This window comes from Ascaphus truei, chromosome 1, assembly GCF_040206685.1.
Source record: "Ascaphus truei isolate aAscTru1 chromosome 1, aAscTru1.hap1, whole genome shotgun sequence".
Lineage (NCBI taxonomy): Eukaryota > Metazoa > Chordata > Amphibia > Anura > Ascaphidae > Ascaphus > Ascaphus truei.
Window position 1 is genome coordinate 413,535,005 of NC_134483.1, and position 19,833 is coordinate 413,554,837.

General features: G+C 41.5%; 1 protein-coding gene across 2 annotated transcripts in view; it reads left to right on the forward strand.

Moving 5' to 3' along the window:
* OTUD4 (OTU deubiquitinase 4) overlaps positions 1 to 19,833 on the forward strand; it is a 62,492-nt gene that overhangs the window by 15,911 nt on the left and 26,748 nt on the right. For both annotated transcript variants that reach the window (XR_012803845.1, XM_075614188.1), the window contains exons 7-13: positions 3,843 to 3,990; positions 4,410 to 4,467; positions 11,335 to 11,446; positions 17,273 to 17,337; positions 17,882 to 17,982; positions 19,354 to 19,481; positions 19,579 to 19,744. Coding sequence is in view for 1 of the 2 variants with exons in the window: in XM_075614188.1 (XP_075470303.1) it covers positions 3,843 to 3,990; positions 4,410 to 4,467; positions 11,335 to 11,446; positions 17,273 to 17,337; positions 17,882 to 17,982; positions 19,354 to 19,481; positions 19,579 to 19,744 (778 nt within the window). In the remaining variant the exon portion in view is untranslated. The remainder of the gene's footprint in view (positions 1 to 3,842; positions 3,991 to 4,409; positions 4,468 to 11,334; positions 11,447 to 17,272; positions 17,338 to 17,881; positions 17,983 to 19,353; positions 19,482 to 19,578; positions 19,745 to 19,833) is intronic.

The window sequence follows — 19,833 nt, forward strand, 5'->3', positions numbered from 1 at the left end:
GGCAGAGTTGTAGTTCCTGACCTGGTTGTCAGGGTTTGAAGCAGAGGAGAGGGAGGAGCGTAAAGTGGAATCAAAAGCTGGTAGGTTAATAGAGCACAGGTTTCTGCAAAAACGAGAGGTAGATGCAGATGGAGAGAAGCGAGAGAGAGAAAATGAGATGAGGTGAGGGAAAAGGGGAAATTGAGAAATCGGAGAGAGAGAAGTTTTTAGTGAAAACCAGGTCTAGGTAGTGGCCATCCTTGTGGGTGCTAGCTTCAATCCACTGTTGATGGCCAAAAGAAGGTTAGAGAGAGAAAGCGGGAAGCCCAAGGGAGAGAGGCGCCATTAATGTGGCAGTTGAAGTCCCCAAGGAGAAGAACATTAACACAGTACCTGTGTGAAGCACCTACAGCAGGACAACTATGTTGTTATGTAAGACAGGGTGCACAAACTTGCTACGCACCCCTCCACCCCCCGCATGCTCTACTCCTTGGTCGCCCGCCCCCCCTTTCCTTTAGTGTGGCGTCAAATGACGCTGCAGGGTCGTGACCCACGTCGCCATCTGATGTCACGTATACATGGCAATGGGCGGCATTTGACGCCGCGTGGCCATGGAGACGCATGACTGAAGCCGGGTAAGTAAGTTTACAGAGTACAGCCCCTCTGTTTGCGCACCACAGATGTAAGACATACTCCTTTAAAGCAGCAGTCCAAGCTGCCTTTTTTTTATTTTTAAATTACATTTTTTTCCCCCCTTTAATATGTGCATCAATACAATCCACACAATGATATGTAATTAGCTAAGTTGCAGAGCGATCGGTGAAGATTCGGCTCGGGGGTTCACTAAATGTCTGTCAGTGCAGCAGAAGAGGACCCAAGATGCAAAGTTCTGTGGGGAAGATCATGTGACCAGGCAGTCACTAGATACCATTGGTGCACTACCAGAGAGAGGGCAGGGAACAAAAAGGGGTGTGCCAGGGCCTGTTTCAGAAGAGGAAGGTGACTTTGTAAATGGTTGCTGTAGAAACAAAACGTGCCAGAAGTGTGACGGCACAAAGTGCCACAAACTAATCCCGTGACTTGGTTAGTGATCGCGTTGTAGCGACATAAATAAAAGAGGAGAGTTTGTTGGAGCAATGAGTGCGATATAACCTATCATTTCTTTTAAAAGACTTGTAAAGGTTCAGTGCGCGCTGTCCTTTCTTTCTGTCTCTTCCTGGTCTCTGCACTTCCCCCTGCTGCTCCCAGCCTCCCGTGATCAGCGGGGAATATCCAAACGCAAACACATATAAAGAGGCGCATAAGAAAAGAAACAAAAGACAAATTAGTCTATTAAAACACAATTTATAAGTGCGCTAGGAACATGTACAGGCAGTCCTCGTTTTACAACGCTTCGCTATACAACGAATGGCTTATCCAACGCTGTGCAATGCATACCTATATTCATTTTTACAACGCCAAAATGGCTTATCCAACGCTCTTACAACGTTGTGTATGTGTGTATATACATACACATTCACATAAACAACGTTGCAAAGCGTCGTAAGAGCGTATATATATAATTTTATACTATATCATATTATATTATACTATATAATATATTATTTATTATGTTATATTATATATATAATACAGTATATACACTATATAATTTATGTGTGTGCTGCATATCTTATTGCCTGCATAAAATATTTGGTGTATTTTAGTGTTAAAAATGCCTTCAGGAACGGAACCTTTCATTTAAACAGTATTCCTATGGGAAAGCGTGTTTCGCTTTACAACGTTTCGCTTTACAACGCCATTTTGAGTAACGCATTGTGTCGGATAACCGAGGACTGCCTGTACAACTTGCATAAAAATATGAGGTGGATCACAGTGATCCCAAACGTCCGCGATATCCCTGAGGAGGGCCCCAGATTCTCTGAAACCCCACGCCAAAGTTCCATTATTTAAAAGGAAACAGCTTCTGTGATAGGTATAAGAAGCCGGATCAACTCTCAATGGCGTCCTCGTGGGTATACGCGACTGCAGCTTCCGTGGTTCGTCATCACGAGACACGTCGCTGCTTGTGACCTCACCGTGACGCGTTTCGTGTCTTAAGCGACACTTCTTCAGGGCTTCTTATATCCATCACAGGGGCTGTTTCCTTTTAAATACTGGGACTTTGGCGTGGGGTTCAGAGAATCTGGGACCCTCCTCAGGGATATCGCGGACATTTGGGATCACTGTGATCCACCTCATATTTTTATGTTCCTAGTGTACTTATAAATTGTGTTTTAATTGACTAATTTGTCTTTTGTTTCTTCTCTTATGCGCCCCTTTATATATGTTTTCTTTTAAAAGAGCCATGATGTTCACTGAATGTCAAAATGGCCTTTGGTGTGCCTGATCTTATGTGCCTCAGTGAAAGCTATAACGGCATTTCAAGGGGTAATCTACATTTGTGACATATTGCTGCACACAATACTCCACACTGAGTCCATTCCACAACAAGCGGCCACTTTTACCTTTTGTTCCAACGTTGCCCCTTATTCCCTCTAGGTTGTAACTCACACGACCGGGCCCTCATTACCTTCTGCATCTGTTTGCACTTGTTTGTCCTTCTTTGAATGTAACTCTGTATGTAATATACACAACTCTGTACCCCCGTTATACCATGCCGTGGAATATGTTGACGCTTTACAAATAAACCATAATAATATTAATTGCTGCTTAGTCGGTCTGTTACATACCCCCTCTAGAGTCATGGGGCTGTACCTGTATGCAAGGTCATAAGTAGATGCATTGTTAGTGGAGAGGGAGGGGGAGGGGTGGGGAGTGGGGTTAGATGGTAGTCTATACATTTTAATTCATGTTGCTATAAAAGCTTTAAAAAGGAGAAAAATGTATTCTGCGCCAACATTCAGATTCTAAAATGAAACCTAATTTCTCACCTCCGTCAGTGTAGCAGTGCACTTTGGGCACTGTTTTTCAGCTAAAAGCTGCACTACACTTATCTCTTAACGCTCTCTGCAAAGTCGTAGATATCCCTAGAGAGCTGCTTGTGCTTAAAGTGCAGGGGAGGCCAACTCCAGTCCTCAAAGACCACCAGATATCCCTGCACAGGTGGCAATATCTTAAGGAAAGAAACCGTGCGCGCTGTCCTTTAAGACTCCTATCTCTTCACAGTCTGTGTAATTCTCCCTGCAGCTCCTGATCTCCCGTGATCAGCGGGGCAAGGTTTCCAGCTTACGTGAAGGAAATTAAGACACCGGATCAATACTCCAAGTGGTGTCCTTGATCCGGTGTCTTCATTTCCATCATGTGAGCTGGAAACCTTCTGTTCTTTTTCTCCAGCTGGGACTTTGGCGAGGGGCTTCAGTTACTGGGGGCCCTATCACATGTGGTGTTGCGAACGATTGGGATCACTGTGATCCACTCTCATTTTATGTGTGGTGTACATGGTCTAAGTGTACATATAAATTGTATTTTATTTACCTAATTTAGTCTTTGTTTTCATTCCTATGCGCCACCTTTATGTTGGTTTTCAGCACAGGTGGTGCAGTCGGTGACTGAGCCACTGATTGAGGCCCCTGTGCTGAAGCAGAGATATCCTTAAAACCTGACCTGTTGGTGACTCTTAAGGACTGGAGTTGTCCACTCCTGCACTATAAAACACTCAAACACAAACACTCCTGTCCACTCCTATAGTGCGACATGCTCTGTGGGTCTATGATACGCTGGAAGCTGCTCGTGTGGGTCTTATAGTGTGTACATTAGTAACAAATAATACTTTTTTTTTTAGTGGTTATGCAGTGTGCAATTCTTTCCCACCCTTTTATCTATAAAAGATCTTACTTAACATTCTTTTCATTTCCCTACAGCTATAGTTTTTGAGATGCTCTATGAGAAAGTCTTCGGTTTAGATGTTGGGAAATACAAGTTGGAAGCAGACACGGGGGACGTGACCGCTGAAGTGGATCGCTATGGCAGTGGCGGGTCAGGATCTGATACAGAAGATGACGACGCTGGGTAAGGACAATTAGAATTGGGGCGGGCACCGAGTAGTTTAAAGAATATTGCACATTATGAACATAGTGGTCATTTTGATGTATTTGTTTTTTCATCAGCAATGTGAATGATTAATGCAGGATAATTTAAATATGCCATGTGAAGAATGAACACAATAATACCAGAAAAGAAAATCTCTTTGAATTGAAAAAGTGTGTGTGTGTGTGTGTGTGTGTGTGTGTGTCTATTTACTTTAAGATATGCAAGATCTAAAATACATATATTAATAAACAGGTCATAAAATAAGTGATGTCAAAACTTTGCCCCTATATGTGTTTTATTGTGCACCAAATGGGAAGTGTTCAGCTGCGACATTGAAACTACTTCACATATTCATTTTTTTTTCATTCATTCATGTCGATCCTCTCTATTCATTGCAGGGATGAAAACAAAACCTTTGCTGATATGAATGGTTTTAAATCTCACAAAAATAACAAGGTAGGTCTAAGTCATTTTTTTAAGCATCTAGGCTTCGAGCAGTGGCTTACAGACGTTTAAAACCAATGGAACCCTTTACAAATGTATAGTGACTCTGTGGTACCCAACTCACCCTACGGTATGTACGTAGACATAATGTTGCTGTTGTAGAGTGTATATTCCCCAATGAAACCTAAAAGGGTAACCGCTTTCTATATAATCTAGAGTGTTAAAGTAATAACAGTGAACACATTTTTAGACATATTAAAATAGAACAAGAGGGCAAAATAAAATAAATGGCTCTTGAAGAACAAAATGTCAGCCATTACCAAGTTTGGTGTCATGGCGTCCCAGGGCTTGCTCACTGGCTGAAAACCACAGATTTAGCGCACTACTAAAAGCAGAAATTCCCCTATTCAAATCCCCCAGAGCTGAATCGTGCTATTTTGTATCTCCAGGGACACCGTATAGGACATTTGGCCGTGACCAAACCGCTGCGCGCACTCCGAAGCTATCTTTAAATAGCAATGTAACACCTTAAGCGCCGCCCGTTCCGACAAGCCATGTTTTACATGTCCCACTGAACATTTAAACATGGACGGTGCGGCAGTATGTGGAGCTTGTCAGGCGGACCATCTGGCGGGACGGAAGTGAGCGTGGCGGGACATTGTCATTTAAAGATGGCGTCTGAGCACAAGGTAGGTGCCCTGTGGCAAGGTGTTAGGCTGGTGAGTTGTCCTGACGGCGACATGCACCGGCAAAGCACCGGTAAAGCACCGGTGGCGTTTTGGTGGTTGCCAAAGGTCCCATTCCGCCAGGGACATTCCGATTCCCAAGATACTTTACCCGTTTATGTGCCAGTATTTCTTATCCTTTTTAGAGAGAGGAAGCCTCAGTCATCAGAGCATGACATCACGGCTTCCTATTCGATGACACCGGCAGCCATCTTTGATTATTTAACTTTTTATGTGCCTGTAAAATGAAAGCCAAATCCATTATGGTGAACAAAAAAAAGTGGGATTGCTTCTCTAACCGTTTCGCTGCTGTCTTGAGCACTTCTGGCAGTGAAAGGGTTAATATGTTTCTTTGTTTCCAGTGCGATTTTTATCAAGAACTACGACCTGCAAGGGAGGCTCCAAATAACATGATTTTTGTTATCTTTTTGGGGTTAACCTTTTCAGAGCCCCCGGTGTCACGTAGGGTCAGGCGATAACTACAAACATCCCTCGATTTAACGATATTAAGCAATTTATCTTGATAACAATATTTATTGGGATAAATACCAAATAGAAAACTAAAAAAATCGAAAGGCATCAAAAACGGTTTCTGGTCATTTATTGTGAAATATAATTCTTATAAAAATGCATTTCATGCTTAATAAGTGGGAGGGAAATCAAGAACAGGTGGGTCCCGGGTTACCCGCCGGAATCCACCCCGCAAACCGCCGTCGGATAGTGGACCGTCGGATTGAGGATCCCATGTTTATCCGCGGCGGTGAGCGTCGGATAACCCGGTCCGACGTCGGATAGCGGACCGTCGTATTAGGAGGACCACCTGTATATTTAATATTTCATTTTGCAAATGAAACGTTTATCAATTAAAAATGTATTTTACAATCAATGAATGAAAACCCCACTGAGCACTAAATGGATTGAGGAAGTTCTGAGTTTATTCTGAGTTGAATACATAATTAGTTGAGCTTTCTGATTTTTTTTTTTTTTAAATAAAATGTCCCCCTTCGGACATAGGAAATCTGAAATGGTAATTGATTATCACTAGGGAAATACTTTTTGGTTCTTCATTCTTTCCTCCTTGTTTGGTAATGTAATATGAATGATTACAAACTTTCCTGCGTTATGTGCTTCTACCGGTTACACTACCATCAGAAATAGTCCTCTCGTAGTATCAGGCAAAACAGAATGAGAAGATTCAATTTTTAAAGACTGCTTCTGAATGAGAGAATTGAACAAAATTCTCATCATCTCTGTATTTTGTCAATTTTAGCACAAATTGACCAAGCTGTATGGTTAATGCTAAGCCCTAGTCTCCCAACATCATCCCAAGCCATTTCGCAACTAAATATATTTATACTTGCTCAGTACCACAAGATTGGCACAAAGCAGATGTGGTGCTTATATTTAAAATGGGGGCTAGATCACAACCGGGGAAATCCAGACCTGTAAGTCTGACTTCAATAGTGGGGAAGCTACTTAAAAGTTTATTAAGGGATACAATCCTGGAATGCCTATTGAATAACAACATTATTATTATAGGCTAAAGCTGGTAAATTCAGTGCATTATTGAAATCCCTGCTCTCTGATTGGTTAAAATTCCGGGCATTATCCAATCAGTAATGGGCCGGAATTTTTGGCAGCTTGCCAAGTTTTTCAGCCAATCAGCTTTCAGGTTTCATTCACAAAGAGTGACATTTTCACTTAGGCAGGGGAGGTGATTGGACAGAATACATCAGCAAGGCACTGACTCCTCCCCCAGCCTTTCTGCAGAGAGCTCTGCTCAGGAGAGTGAAGGGAAAGGTTTGTGTGTCTGCTGAGTGTGTTTTGTGGGTGTAAAGGGGGTCAGCAGAATGTTTTATTAGTGTGTGTGTCTTCTGTTGGTGTTTTTTTGTGGGTGTAGAGGGAGCAGCAGAGTCTTGTTGGTGTGTTTTGTTCTTGTAGAGGGGGGCTGCAGTTTGTGTGGCTTCAGTGTGTGTTTTGTGGGTGGAGGAGGGGTGCAGAGTGTTTTGTTGATGTGTGTGGGGTTACAGGGGGCTGCAGTGGGTGAAGAGGGGTTGCTGCTGGTGTGTGTTTTTGTGGATGTAGAGGTGGCAGAGTCTGTTTTGTTGATTTGTGTGTCTGCAGTGTGTTTTGTAGGTACAGAGGGGTGGCTGCAGTGTGTGTTTTGTGGGTGGAGGAGGGGTGCAGAGTGTTTTGTGTGTGTGTGTATCTGCAGTGTGTAGGTTTACATGGGGGCTGCAGTGGGTGAAGAGGGGTGCTGCTGGTGTGTGTTTTATGTATGTAAAGGGGGCAGCAGTCTGTTTTGTTAGTGTGTGTGTGTAGAGGGGGGCTGGTGTGTGTTGTGTGTGTTTTGTGAGTGTAGAGGGTGGAGGAGGGCTGCAGTGTGTTTTGTGGGTGTAGAGGAGGGGGGCTGCACAGTGTGTAGGGGGGACTGCAGAGTGTGTTTGTGTGTACAGGGGGGGGTTGCAGTGTGTGTGTGTGTGCGCGCGTGTGTGTGTGTGTGTGTGTGTGTGTGTGTGTGTGTGTGTGTGTGTGTGTGTGTGTGTACAATTTACTTTTAATAAACTTGCAGTAAAACCATAAGATAAAAATCAATATGACTACAAAAATTTATCTTTTTTATGAAAAATTAAAAATAAGTCTACATTTAGCCTATAATAGTAATAATCCCTGAAGAACAAGGCATTACGGGCCAATAATGCCCTGGCTGGGTTAAAGTCCCTCGGCTTCGCCTCGGGCCTTCAACTCTTCCAGCTAGGTCATTATTAGCCAGTAATGCCCTGTTCTTCAGGGATTATTACTTAAGTAATCTTCTTTGAGGAGGTAAGTAGGAATTTAGACCAGGGTAATGCAGTTGATGTGTTTTACTTAGATTTTGAAAAGGCTTTTGATACGGTTCCACACAAGCATAGTCTACAAAATAAAGGAAATTGGTATTGGTAAAAATATTTGCACCTGGATTGAAAACTGGTTGAAGGATAGATGTCGGAGCGTTGTCACAAATGGAACCTTTTCGGGGTGGGGAAAAGTTGTACGTGTACCTCAAAACATTTAGCTGAAATGACTTGTAGTATTTGAATTGATCAAAATCTTTTGTTTAGAACAGTGCGCAAACTTTTCCCCTGTGCGCACCCCAGCCTAGTCTCCCCCAGAAAATCTAGCACCCCCTGGTTTAGAACAACTGAGCTCATGCTTTTCATACAGTACACCAGTGTGCCCGTTCGTTTGTACACTCCTTGAAAGAGGCAATCCAAGCCGCACTTACAAATAGACCTAGCACTGCTGGAGAAGTGTTTAAAACCCGCTATACAAATCAAAGGATACTCATTTATATTAAAACTCATTAAAAATGGCATTAAGAGCTGAATAATAATAGTTTTTTTTTTTTAAATGCAGTAAGTATTATCTAATACTACTGAACTCATTTATTTTTAGAAAAACACGCGTAGGATATTGCATGGATCGCCCCTTGGAGAGTACAGACTGGCCCAAGATAGCAGCTTGCAGTCCTTTTATATCTTCCTCTGTTCTCATTGCTGCCCATGGTGACCTGCTTGAAATGTATAAAGGCTGATTCATTTTGCCTGGCAGCCGTTACAGTAAACAGCAGGGGTTGCTATGTGAACCCTCCAGGCTTTTGGCCATTTTAAATACAATTTTAAATAAAATAAAAAACAGCTAGGGAGAAAAAAAATGCAAATAAAGTTGGTTGCCTGCTTTAACGCTTTGAGTGCCAGACGGGCTGCGGCTCAAGTGCCACAAACCCTGCAGCTCTCCGATCCTGTGACCGCTTCATCGCTGATAGGAGTCTATCCCCTTCGGTATATCGCGTCGGAGTTCAGGACCCAATCTCTTGGAGAGCCAGTCCCCGTGACATAGTAGCTATGTTCTGGGGCACTCAAAGGGTTAAAGGGCATCACTTGCTCCTTTAATATACAGACTGCCCTGGAACGCTACATTTCTTAGCAACTTGCGTACTTAACACTAGAAAAACACGGATATGACGGAAATTATAGGCATATTTTGGAATAACCATTCATATTTGTAAAACCAAGCAAACGGAGTACAAGCTATACAAATAGAAGATCTTTTATGTTTCTATCCGATTTTGTTGGTCTTGGAGATGTGTATGCTCAATGTAGTTTGTGATCCTTTTTTTTGACCATCATGAGAGTTCTTCATACTGTAGATGAAATTATAGTGTACAAAGCTTTCTGAAAGCTCGCCGGTTTCTACAAGTGTTGCGCAACTGTATACTATCATTTAATCTACTGTATGAAGAACTTTTTCATGCTTTTTTTTTTTTATATAATGAACATACCTTTAAGGTTTATGTTGGCATCTATAAGACAAAATCGGTTAAAAATAGGTACATTTGAGAAAAGCCCTCTCAAATGTAAGAAATAAGAAGAAAGAAAAAAAGCATATAATAGTTTAGAATGCTGGCCAGCATACAGAGCATGAATAAAACACGAAATACGTCACTTTGTATCACTGTCTAAGGCCTGTAATATAGTGGGTGCGCTTGCTGCGCCGTGCGAGCATGCGTCAATTATAATTGGCTGCGGTTAGCCAGCCTTTCTATATATAATATGGCCGTACGTGCGCATGTTAGTGAGCGTGGAGAAGACAGGAAAAAGTTTTTTTTTTTTGGCAGTGTGTGTGTGTGTGTGTGTGTGTGTGTGTGTGTGTGTGTATCAATATTGCACAATAAAAAAATTTTTTATTCATATATGTCATTTTTTTTTTTTTAAATAATATTTAATAAATTATTAACTCACACAATCTATATATACACACACACACACACACAGTACCTTCCCAGTCTGTTGCTCCCGGCAGCACGGACCGTACACACAAAAAGTGTGCGTCGCACGCCCGCACCTACTATAGAACAAGTGCGGCGGCCGGGTCACGCGTGCGGTTCAGCCAATGAGGGCAAATCAATCACGTGACGTCACGGACCTCGCTCCCAAACATTGAATGGGAGCGTCTCCTCCTCCAGCCCCCACAGGCCACGGATCGCCTGGACACGTCACACGCGTCATTTTTATGTGCAAAGCCCAAGACATATCTAAAAACAAACCTCTTTAAGAAAGCTCCGCTGCCTGATGCTATACATTGCGCTTGCAGTGTGTGTGTGTGTGTGTGTGTGTGTGTGTGTGTGTGTGTGTGTGTGTGTGTGTGTGTGTGTGTGTTTATCAACATTGCACAATAAAAATAATTTTTATTCATACATGTCATTTTTTTTTTTTTAAATAATATTTAATAAATTATTAACTCACACAATCTATACACCCATACACACAGTTACCCAGTGACACACACTGACACACACAGTACCTTCCCAGCCTGTTGCTCCCGGCAGCACGGACCATACACACAAAAAGTGCGTCGCACGCCCGCACCTACTGTAGAACAAGCCTTAAGTACCCACATTTTGCTACATCACAAATGATACCCAGGAGTCATTTGTGAGGTCATGTAAATAGAGGAGTCATTTGTCACCACAGGAACAGAATCTTGATGGTTGTGTTCTTTTTACAGGGAAGGCATGTTTTAATTTACTGTGAGTTTACATTTTTGACTCTGCGTATGCTTTTTTATATATGCTGTGAATGGCTCCCCATTTAGTCCCCTTGTTTGATTTGCGACCACAGTGTCAACGTTGAATTAGAATCTTTCTGTTTGTATGCTGTCCTAAAGCAGCTCTTTATATACGGAGTCTTATCCCCACCGCCCCCACAAAGAAATGGGCTTTAGTACATAGCATAACAATGTGTTTGTGTGTGCTTGTATTAGTTTAACGTTTCCTCTCTGTGGAGAAGGAAGACTCATTACTGTTTAGTAATAAACCATATTGATGTTCAAAGGACTAACATTTGTTGCCTTGGAAGCGGAAATTTTTCTTTCACAGGTACTGTATGCTGAGCCACTGCTGTGTGCGTTCCATTCAATTTCTGTGGTTCCTGAAGGTCCCACAGCTTGAATATCTAAATGTGTTTTGTTCCAGAAATTGAAATATATTTGTGTGTGTGTGTGTATATATATATCTATAGATATAGATATGTGTATATATATATATAAATATCTCCCCGTAGTGGTAGTGCTGACATGTAATTTGGGCGCCTGTGCTATTTTGTTTCTTATGCAGAATCAGCAGAGAAAGAATGGAAATCCCGCTGTTCCCCGACATGTTCTGCATTCACTTAATCCAGCCGTTTACAGAAATGTTGAGTATGAAGTTTGGCTGAAATCCCAAAGAGGTGAGATAATGTTAAAACTCATGTTGCACATGCTATGGGCAATATCCCAAGATTGAGGGGCTATTTTTGAACTATACCTGTTTGGTAGGTTCGGTTTTCAACTTGGCTACTTAACCCTTAACCCGATATTCCACAATGTAGTAGCTATGTATAAAAAATGCTCGTTCTCTTAGGGCTCAGGATACGATCTCCAATGATGGCGGGCAGAAGTGGGATGACTCCTCCCTTTCTGTTCCATCATTGTGACGAAGCGGTCACCTGATTGCGAGTGCAGGAGGGGACTGGGCATTCTGGCCCTCTGGCACTCAAAGGGTTAATATCAGCGAATTATAATTCATTGTAAAATTGTTGCTTCCTTCCCTCTACACTTTTGATGGGGGGAGGGGGAGGGGGAGGATGTGATGTCTCAACCTAGTGGTACTATTATAAAGCACTTTTGAATGAAAAGGTGCTAATTAATATAATTTTTTTAAACACATGCAGAACCTTTTAATTAATGCCATCTTTATGATACCAGCAGGTGCATAGAAATAAATATATGGGTTGGTTTTAGGGTGGTCTCTTTTTTGCAACTTCAACATACTGTGGGGCTTATGCAGAGAAGTACCTCCCAGAAAGGCTGAAATTCACTGCAGGATTGGCAATACATTTGGTCCTATGCAGAGTACTCCGTTAGCACGGTGTGCTTTAAATTGCTATTTAGGCGAGTTTCACTTGGCGTGAAACTCGCCATGTAGTGGCGCGCTGTATTTGCCCACAATACAGCCAACTTTTGTTGGCGGGCAAAATTTCCCCTGAACGCGCCATTTAGTAGCTCCGATTGACGCGTACATGCGCATCGGAGCTACTGGAATCGTGCGTGTTTCAGCATTGGCGAAATCACGCTTCTCGCCACACGTCTGGCGAATTTGAATTGCCCGCCATGGTCTCGCCAGGACAAGCTTCTCGCCTGCCTATTTTCGCCAAAAGATGGCGCTATTTCCTTTCTCTATCCTCTGCATAAGCCTTTGTATGTCTGATAAATAGCACTGTTCATTTCATCCATTTGCATGCTATGTGAGTTTCTTTTTATCATTAGATCATCATATCAAGGCCTTATAGATCGATAATAGTGGATTATCTATTGGTAACCAACCTCTTACATTGCTTTTCTCCCTCTACAAGCCAATACTTAATTCACACACAGACCAGTTTGTGTTCTTCTTGGTTCAGTCCTAGTTGGTCTAATAAATCTTATCATTATATGTATTAGAATTTTTTCTCTGCTTCTAAGCTTCTTCTATAGCGGGGACCCCTTATCCCCATAATCGTCTGCCCAGAAAATTTCTTTGTAACTAGACCGTTTCTTAGACAAGTGTGATATTTTTTTTTTAATATAAGGTTTTCCTTTGTAGCTGTGTTCCCTTTGCAGTGATGTATCGGTTAAAAATGATGTGTATGGTGCTTGGAATTTCCTGTACCAAAAACGACATCGCCAAATTGCAACATGGCACCCCCTGTTCTACTTTTAATTTTTTTTTTTAAATCCTTTGTAATGCAGCCATCTCTGTAATCACTTTGTCCAGTATGTTTTGAACCCAGTGCTTATCGGAGTTAAGGGAACACCTGAAAAACAGAACGTTGGGTGTAGAAGTCTATTCTCGGTCTGTCTGACTGTTCTACTGTTCTACTGAGCATTTGGCTGCGATTCATTTTTTTTGTGAGACTTTTGGCTAACAAAGGTCATATTGATATAGGTTCCCAAGTAGTACAATACAGGTTTTTGCTCAGAGATGCTTCAGTATGTGGATGCTTGTAGTGATTAAGCTATTGAATAATAATAACCTCCATGTACGTAGCACATATCGCTTCCATATATTAGCTACCTCTGAGACAGAAACTGTGTTATTCGTACTACCAATCTAATAGTAGGAAACTATGGCACAGAGATCTCGCCCAATTTTTACTAAGTAGACCTGATACAGAAGACACCTTCCAGTTTATTCACTTATATGGTGTCTTCTGAGTCTGAAAAGTGTCTTAAGAAGACAAACCCTTCATAAACATGGGCCAAAATGACTTGCGTGAATGTATATCTTTATTTAAATAGCGCCGTCCAGGAACATAGTGCTTCACGGCAGTAATACACATGGCTCAAGACGCAGCTTGCTTCACTCTGCAGCACCACCATTCATATATTGAATTTCTATAATTTTGCACATTGCCCTTATTGTAAGTCCATTTTTAGTGCCAGCCCTCAGGCGACTCAACACTGAACTTGCAACACTGCCATGCCTCCTCTGCTATTTATATTCGCTCTAACCTCACTTCTTTCCAAAGACACTTTTCTTTCTATAAGCCTTATATCGCTCATACAAACTTCTTTCCTATCTACGCCCCATGCTCTAAAAGAGGGGTGCGCAAACTGGGGGGTGGGAGATTGTCTGTCTGTGGGGGAGGGGGTGGGGTTTACAGAGGCCCCGCCCACTTCCCGAAGGCACTTAATATATGGCCAGGGTAGCGGCGAAGGCCTCTGTAAACTGCACTTACCTTGGCCCAGAAGGCGTCTAGAGACGCGGCGCCATGGCAACACGGCGTCATGATGCCCAGAACATCGGAGCCGAGGTAAGGGGCGGAGAGGGGGACAGCTGGCAGGGGGGCGCCGGGAAAATACACCCCGACAAGTCCTTCTCACACATTCGCTTTCTTGCCTTGCTTCTCCTTCTTGCTTCTCTGGATATTTCTCCCATTCCTGGTCCCTGTCTGATTTCTACATGCTCTGGTCCTCGCCTGCAAAATGCAACTTCACCACCTCGTGGAGTAAACCCCTCTAACCTCATACCCATCCCCTGCCACCCTCCCTCCTCTCTCCCTTTCTCCTGTGCCCTTTGGAATGCTCGCTCCCTTTCTAACAAGTTCCTCTCTGTGCATGACTTCTTTCTCTCTCACTCCCTGCTTCTCTTTGCTATAACTGAGACCTGGCTCACTCAGTCTGGCTCTGCACTGGCAGCTGCCCTCTCTTACGGTGGCTTTTCTTTCTCCCACACTGCGCGCCCTGATGGCAAAGGCAAACTGATTTGTTTGAATATGCCGCGCGGCGGCCGGGTCACGCGTGCGGTTCAGCCAATGAGGGCGAGCCAATCACGTGACGTCACGGGCCTCTCACCCGAACATTGAATGGGAGCGTCTCCTCCTCCAGCCCCCACATCGCCTGGACACGTCACGCTCGCCATTTCTATGTACAAAGCCCAAGACCTATCTAAAAACAAACCTCTTTAAGAAAGCTCCGCTGCCTGATGCTATACATTGCGCTTGCAGACACACTTACCGCAACACCCACCTACGTTTCTGCAAATTCTCCCTAATTACCACTTAGATTGTAAGCTCTTTGGGGCAGGGACTCCTTTTCCTATTGTTACTGTCATGTCTGAAGCGCTTATATGTGGTATATATTATGTCACGTGTATTACTGCTGTGAAGCGCTATATAAATAAAGCTATAATCATATAAAAGCTATAATAAATAATAGCATAATAATATAACACAATGGGAATAAGCGCTTCAGACTTGCCACAGATCACTTGGTGTGCAAATGAAATACAGTACAACAGTACTACACTATGTCTGTGTTTTTTAAATAATGTTCTGAGATTGCTGGAAATGAGGTACGACATCTAAATTATGGGGGTTCAGTAGAAAAAGAATATAGACTAGGTTTTTTTTTAAAAAAAATAACCTAAATCTAGGGGGATCTGATTCAATTTGTTTTCTAGGGAATGGTTTTAGATAATTTGCTAGATTAGAAGGTTTATGATGGTTAACTAGTTCTGCAACGTTTCCAGGTTGCTTTTAAATGTTAAAGTTGCAGTTCAAGCTGCCGTCTGGGGAAAAAAATATATATATATATTGGGTAACCAAGAGAGACACCTTTTCATTACACCTATATCTCTGGCAGCTGCTTTGATGACGCCTATGCTCCGATGCAACTTTGTGATTGGTTGACAACCTAGGGAGGCAGCACTGCAACTCCTCCTGTTCCTGTATAAATATCTGCACACCTCCACTAAACTTCTTAATCACTCCGGCATGAAGCCCCCCGCTGGGCGAAACTAGTAGAGTGTGTCTCTTGGTTACCCCCATGTCACTATTTGTTGCAAGATGAACTTTTTTGGGTGCACCCCCTGTGAATTTTATTTACCATCCTGACATATGGACATTTGGAGGAAATCTCTACCATCAGGATTCCTATGGACTCATCATCTCCATTAGGAGCTGAGTATTTCCCTGCTTGTCATTAGGGCTTTTATCGTTATGGGACTGTTTTTTCCACATTCAATTTAGCACTTGTTGCCATCAGTATTTTTTGTGGATCCTCTCATGCACCTTCATTTGTTCATGGATATGTGTACTATTTTTCTCATGCTATGTTTGCCCAGGGTATGAGTTTTTTTTCCATCTTTTTTCTCCCCCGTGTCTCCCCCTTGGTTTCTGTGTACTATATTTTTAGTATATAAGTTTATTGTAATTTATATATTTCTTCTGTTTCTATCAGTTTTTCTTGATTTGAATATTAGTTTAGGAGTTTAGTATTTAGCTTTTCTTTTTTCTTATTTTCTGGTAGTTAGGATTATTAAGGGGTGTCTGTTCTTTTATTGGCTGATTTGTATCTTTCCATTTATTTATTGGATATTTACTGAGATATGTTTTTTGGCTCATTAGTTCAGTTTTTTACTTAGCATGTGTTGATACTGTATATACTCATATCGTTTCTTGCTATTTATTTTTTGTTAGGTTACCATTAGTTTATGTATGTTTTTATGTTAGTGTGTTTCACTGCTTCTTATTAAAATCTTTGACGCATTTTCACTGCTGACTCATGGTTCCAGGTTTTTTTGTTTTCTTTTTTGATTTAGTTATTACAGGCTTATTGTGAGTGCTTAATATAGGGATCTTGTCAGTCTTTTTTGTGTGTTTATATATATATATATATATATATATATATATATATATATTTATTTTAATCAATATGTGCATTAATACAATCTGCACACTGATAAGTGTTTAGCTAAGCTGCAGATCGATTTGTTCTCCTGTAATCAACGGTAATAGGTTGCTTGCTCAGGGTTTTTTAATTCAGTTCTTGCACAGCATTTTGGGCAATGTAGTTCCTAGAATATGAGTGACTAGGCAGTTACTAGATACAATTGGTTCAATGCTAGAGAGAAGGCGGGGCTCAAGAGCCAGAGCCTATCAGAAGGGGAAGGGGGCTGTCACTTTGGAAATGCTTCTTACATTAGAAACATTAAAACTGTCTTTAAAACATTAATTTTTTTTTAATGCTACAAGTATTTTCTCATAGTACAGAACTGATTTATTTAAAAAAAAAAAACACATAGGATATTGCTTGAACTGCTGCTTTAAGGACAGAATATGCACAGCAAAGCTGCGTTTCAGGGATGTATGGATTTGTGTAATTTATGCATTTTGCTGCAATGGATGCGAGGTGCAGAATCGTATACATGGTAGACAATGACTGCTATTAACATCTGTTCATTAGTGCGTGTCTTGCTAACATTACAGTATTGGGTCACATGTTTGTTTTGCACTCTCAGCTGTGTGTGCCCACTATACCTTACAAAGGTTATTTGTTTTTAAATTCTTTTGTGTTTGTTTGTTTTCTTTAATCCTTTGTTAATTAGCAGCAAGTTTAACAGTAGGCAGAGTCTCAAAATGGCCTTTCAATCGATTTTATGCAGAACCAAAGTTGCTTGACTACTTCTGTGTATTCACATTAACCAGAAAACAAGAGCACCCTAAAGCTAACACTTTTCTATTTTGTGTTTACAGATCAGCAAAAACTTGACTTCTCCATCGCAGCTGGCATGCAGTATTCTGTTGGGGACAAATGCCAAGTGAGTATGGCATGTGAGGGTGCGCAATCAAACACATGGAATGTAGTGGCTATATTAACTTGTAATACTTGTACTACTGTAGCATATGGCAGCCTAACATCTGGTTATATTGGACTGAATATGATCAAATATAATATTGTATAAATGTGTGAAGGTTTCAGGGACTATCGCCCGGTTTCACTAACCTCCAACATCGGTTATCACACTTGAATTGCAGTTGATGTGGGGTTGCGGTGCGATAACCTATATAGGAGGTTAGCGAATTTCCCCTATGTTCGTTATATAATTCAGTACTTGGTAACCTTTGTTTTGAATTGTGTTGTGGTGTAGACACAATATGATACGCTCATGTTTTGTGTGGATTGTTTTTCGTCATTGCTGTACATTTCTGTCTTTAAATACTTGGGAAATCACCGTGAAATAAGTCTTAAATATAAAAAATAATGTCTACGAACCACTGCTACTAACACCACATGGTAATCTTTAGAATGCCAGCCTTCTATGATAATGGAAACCCATTTTGAAAGACTTATTTTGTTTGCAGGTTCGTTTAGAACCTGGTGGAAAGTTTTATAATGCCCATATCCAAGAAGTTGGTGCGGAAAATGGACCGGTAGTTGTGTTTGTTGAGGAGATGGGGAAGAAGTAAGTTTCCATATTTTAAATTAAAAAAAAAAAAGGTATTAAACACTTTAAGTACTGTTGTTTTCTTGTTGTCAAACAACTAGGAAGGCTGAGGAACGATGAGAAAAACTCCAGTTTTTATGTCCTTTAGCCCTGAATAGACTGGCTTTGCATTAAGTTGCCGGCCTCTCTGAAACGGAAAATGTTAAACGTGCAATCTCTCAATTTTTTCCTTTCTTTTAAAAGGTGACACTATACACTTATTTACATGTCCTTACCCAGAATCCTTGGCAGCAGTGGAAGCACTGTATGCTAAGAGAAAATGGTGAAAAGCGGGGTTGCAGACCTGTCTGAGACATGTGAATGTGCGCACAAGTGATATTTGTATTTACTTTCTTTCAGTAATACATAGTAAAGCACAGCATTTACAGTGTAAAAACGTGAACCCCTCTCCCCACCCCCCTTCTCCCCACCGTAACACCAGGATAATTCACAAATTATTAGGCAGCCAAACAATTATTTTCGGTGAAAGCTAATGGCTTCCAATTTTTACATTTCACAAGATCCAAGAATTTTTTTTTTCTTTACCAGACAGCGTTATTCTGCTCATTCAGGCATCCTTGATGGATTTGTTAGGTTATGAAATTACAAGGAATGTCTGTTGAATGGTTGGGAAATGCAGTGACAGGGGTATATCAGTGATTCCTTTGATGCAAAAGGGTAGCAGAGGTCTTAAGGTCTCGAGTCAGAGGGCAGCATTAGCAATTTACGGCCTGTACACATGTGACGCTGGCTAGTCTGAGAACCTTCCTAATGGCAACAGTGGCAGGGTTCTTCAGTATTCGTGAAAAGGAGTTTCCTCCTTTATTTGTAATTGTCTTCTGATTGGAGCGGTCAGGTCAGGAGGCACAAGAAAAACAACTAACATTTTGCAGAAGCTCAGGTGGATAATCGTTTTTTTAGTCATCTCATCAAATACGATGCCCACTGCTTTGTAAAATAGTCAAATCTAATTACCAGGAATAATGATGCAGACTTCTATGAAACAACCAATTACTAGTGTGGAATTCCTTCCTCACAATGTTGATATTTGTGTGGAGGGGCTCAGGTACAAGATACTTGATAAACAAGTACTGGGATTGTGTTGCTTATTATGCATCAAAGGTGTAGCCAGAAGCTTTATTTATGGATTGGAGGTAATAATGTTTTTTTGGAGTCTTGTGTTCTAAATTAAAAGTGCAGTTTTGGACCGTGTGAAGCGTGAATGTGTGTGCAATATTTCTGTACACTATTTTGTGTGTTTTTCTGATGAAGATAAAATGTGGCTGTCCCTGTACTCTACTTTCACTGTGACCAAGATTTTATTTTTTGTTTCAATATTTATTTTTGTAGACATGATGTTCAACTGAAAAACCTTAAACCACTTCTACAGACAATCAGCACTAGTACAGATACCTGGAACACTGTAGCAGGAAAAAAAATTAAAAAGGCTACTGCAAGTAGCCCAAGTGTGCAGCTTGGTAAGAAACTTTAAAAAAAAATAATAATGTTGTGGTCTTCATGCGAGTGGTTTTTGGTATTGGACGTAAAGTGATATTTTCTGTTTCTTATCTTTAGAGAAAGATTACAGAGGACAAAAGGGCTCTGGTAAACCAGTAAAACCCCCTCGTCTGCAGCAAGTTGCTGGAAACAAGCAGCACATGCTTTCTTCTCAATCACCAGATCAAGCCACCCAGTGTGAGACTAAGGGCCGGAGCAGGACTCCCCCAAAAGTGCCTGGAAGGTAAGCACATATATGTTATGCGGGGGTGGGGGGGGCGGGGGGCATCAGACAGTGCTGAAGTGGAAACTTGGATTGGAGTTTTTCATTAT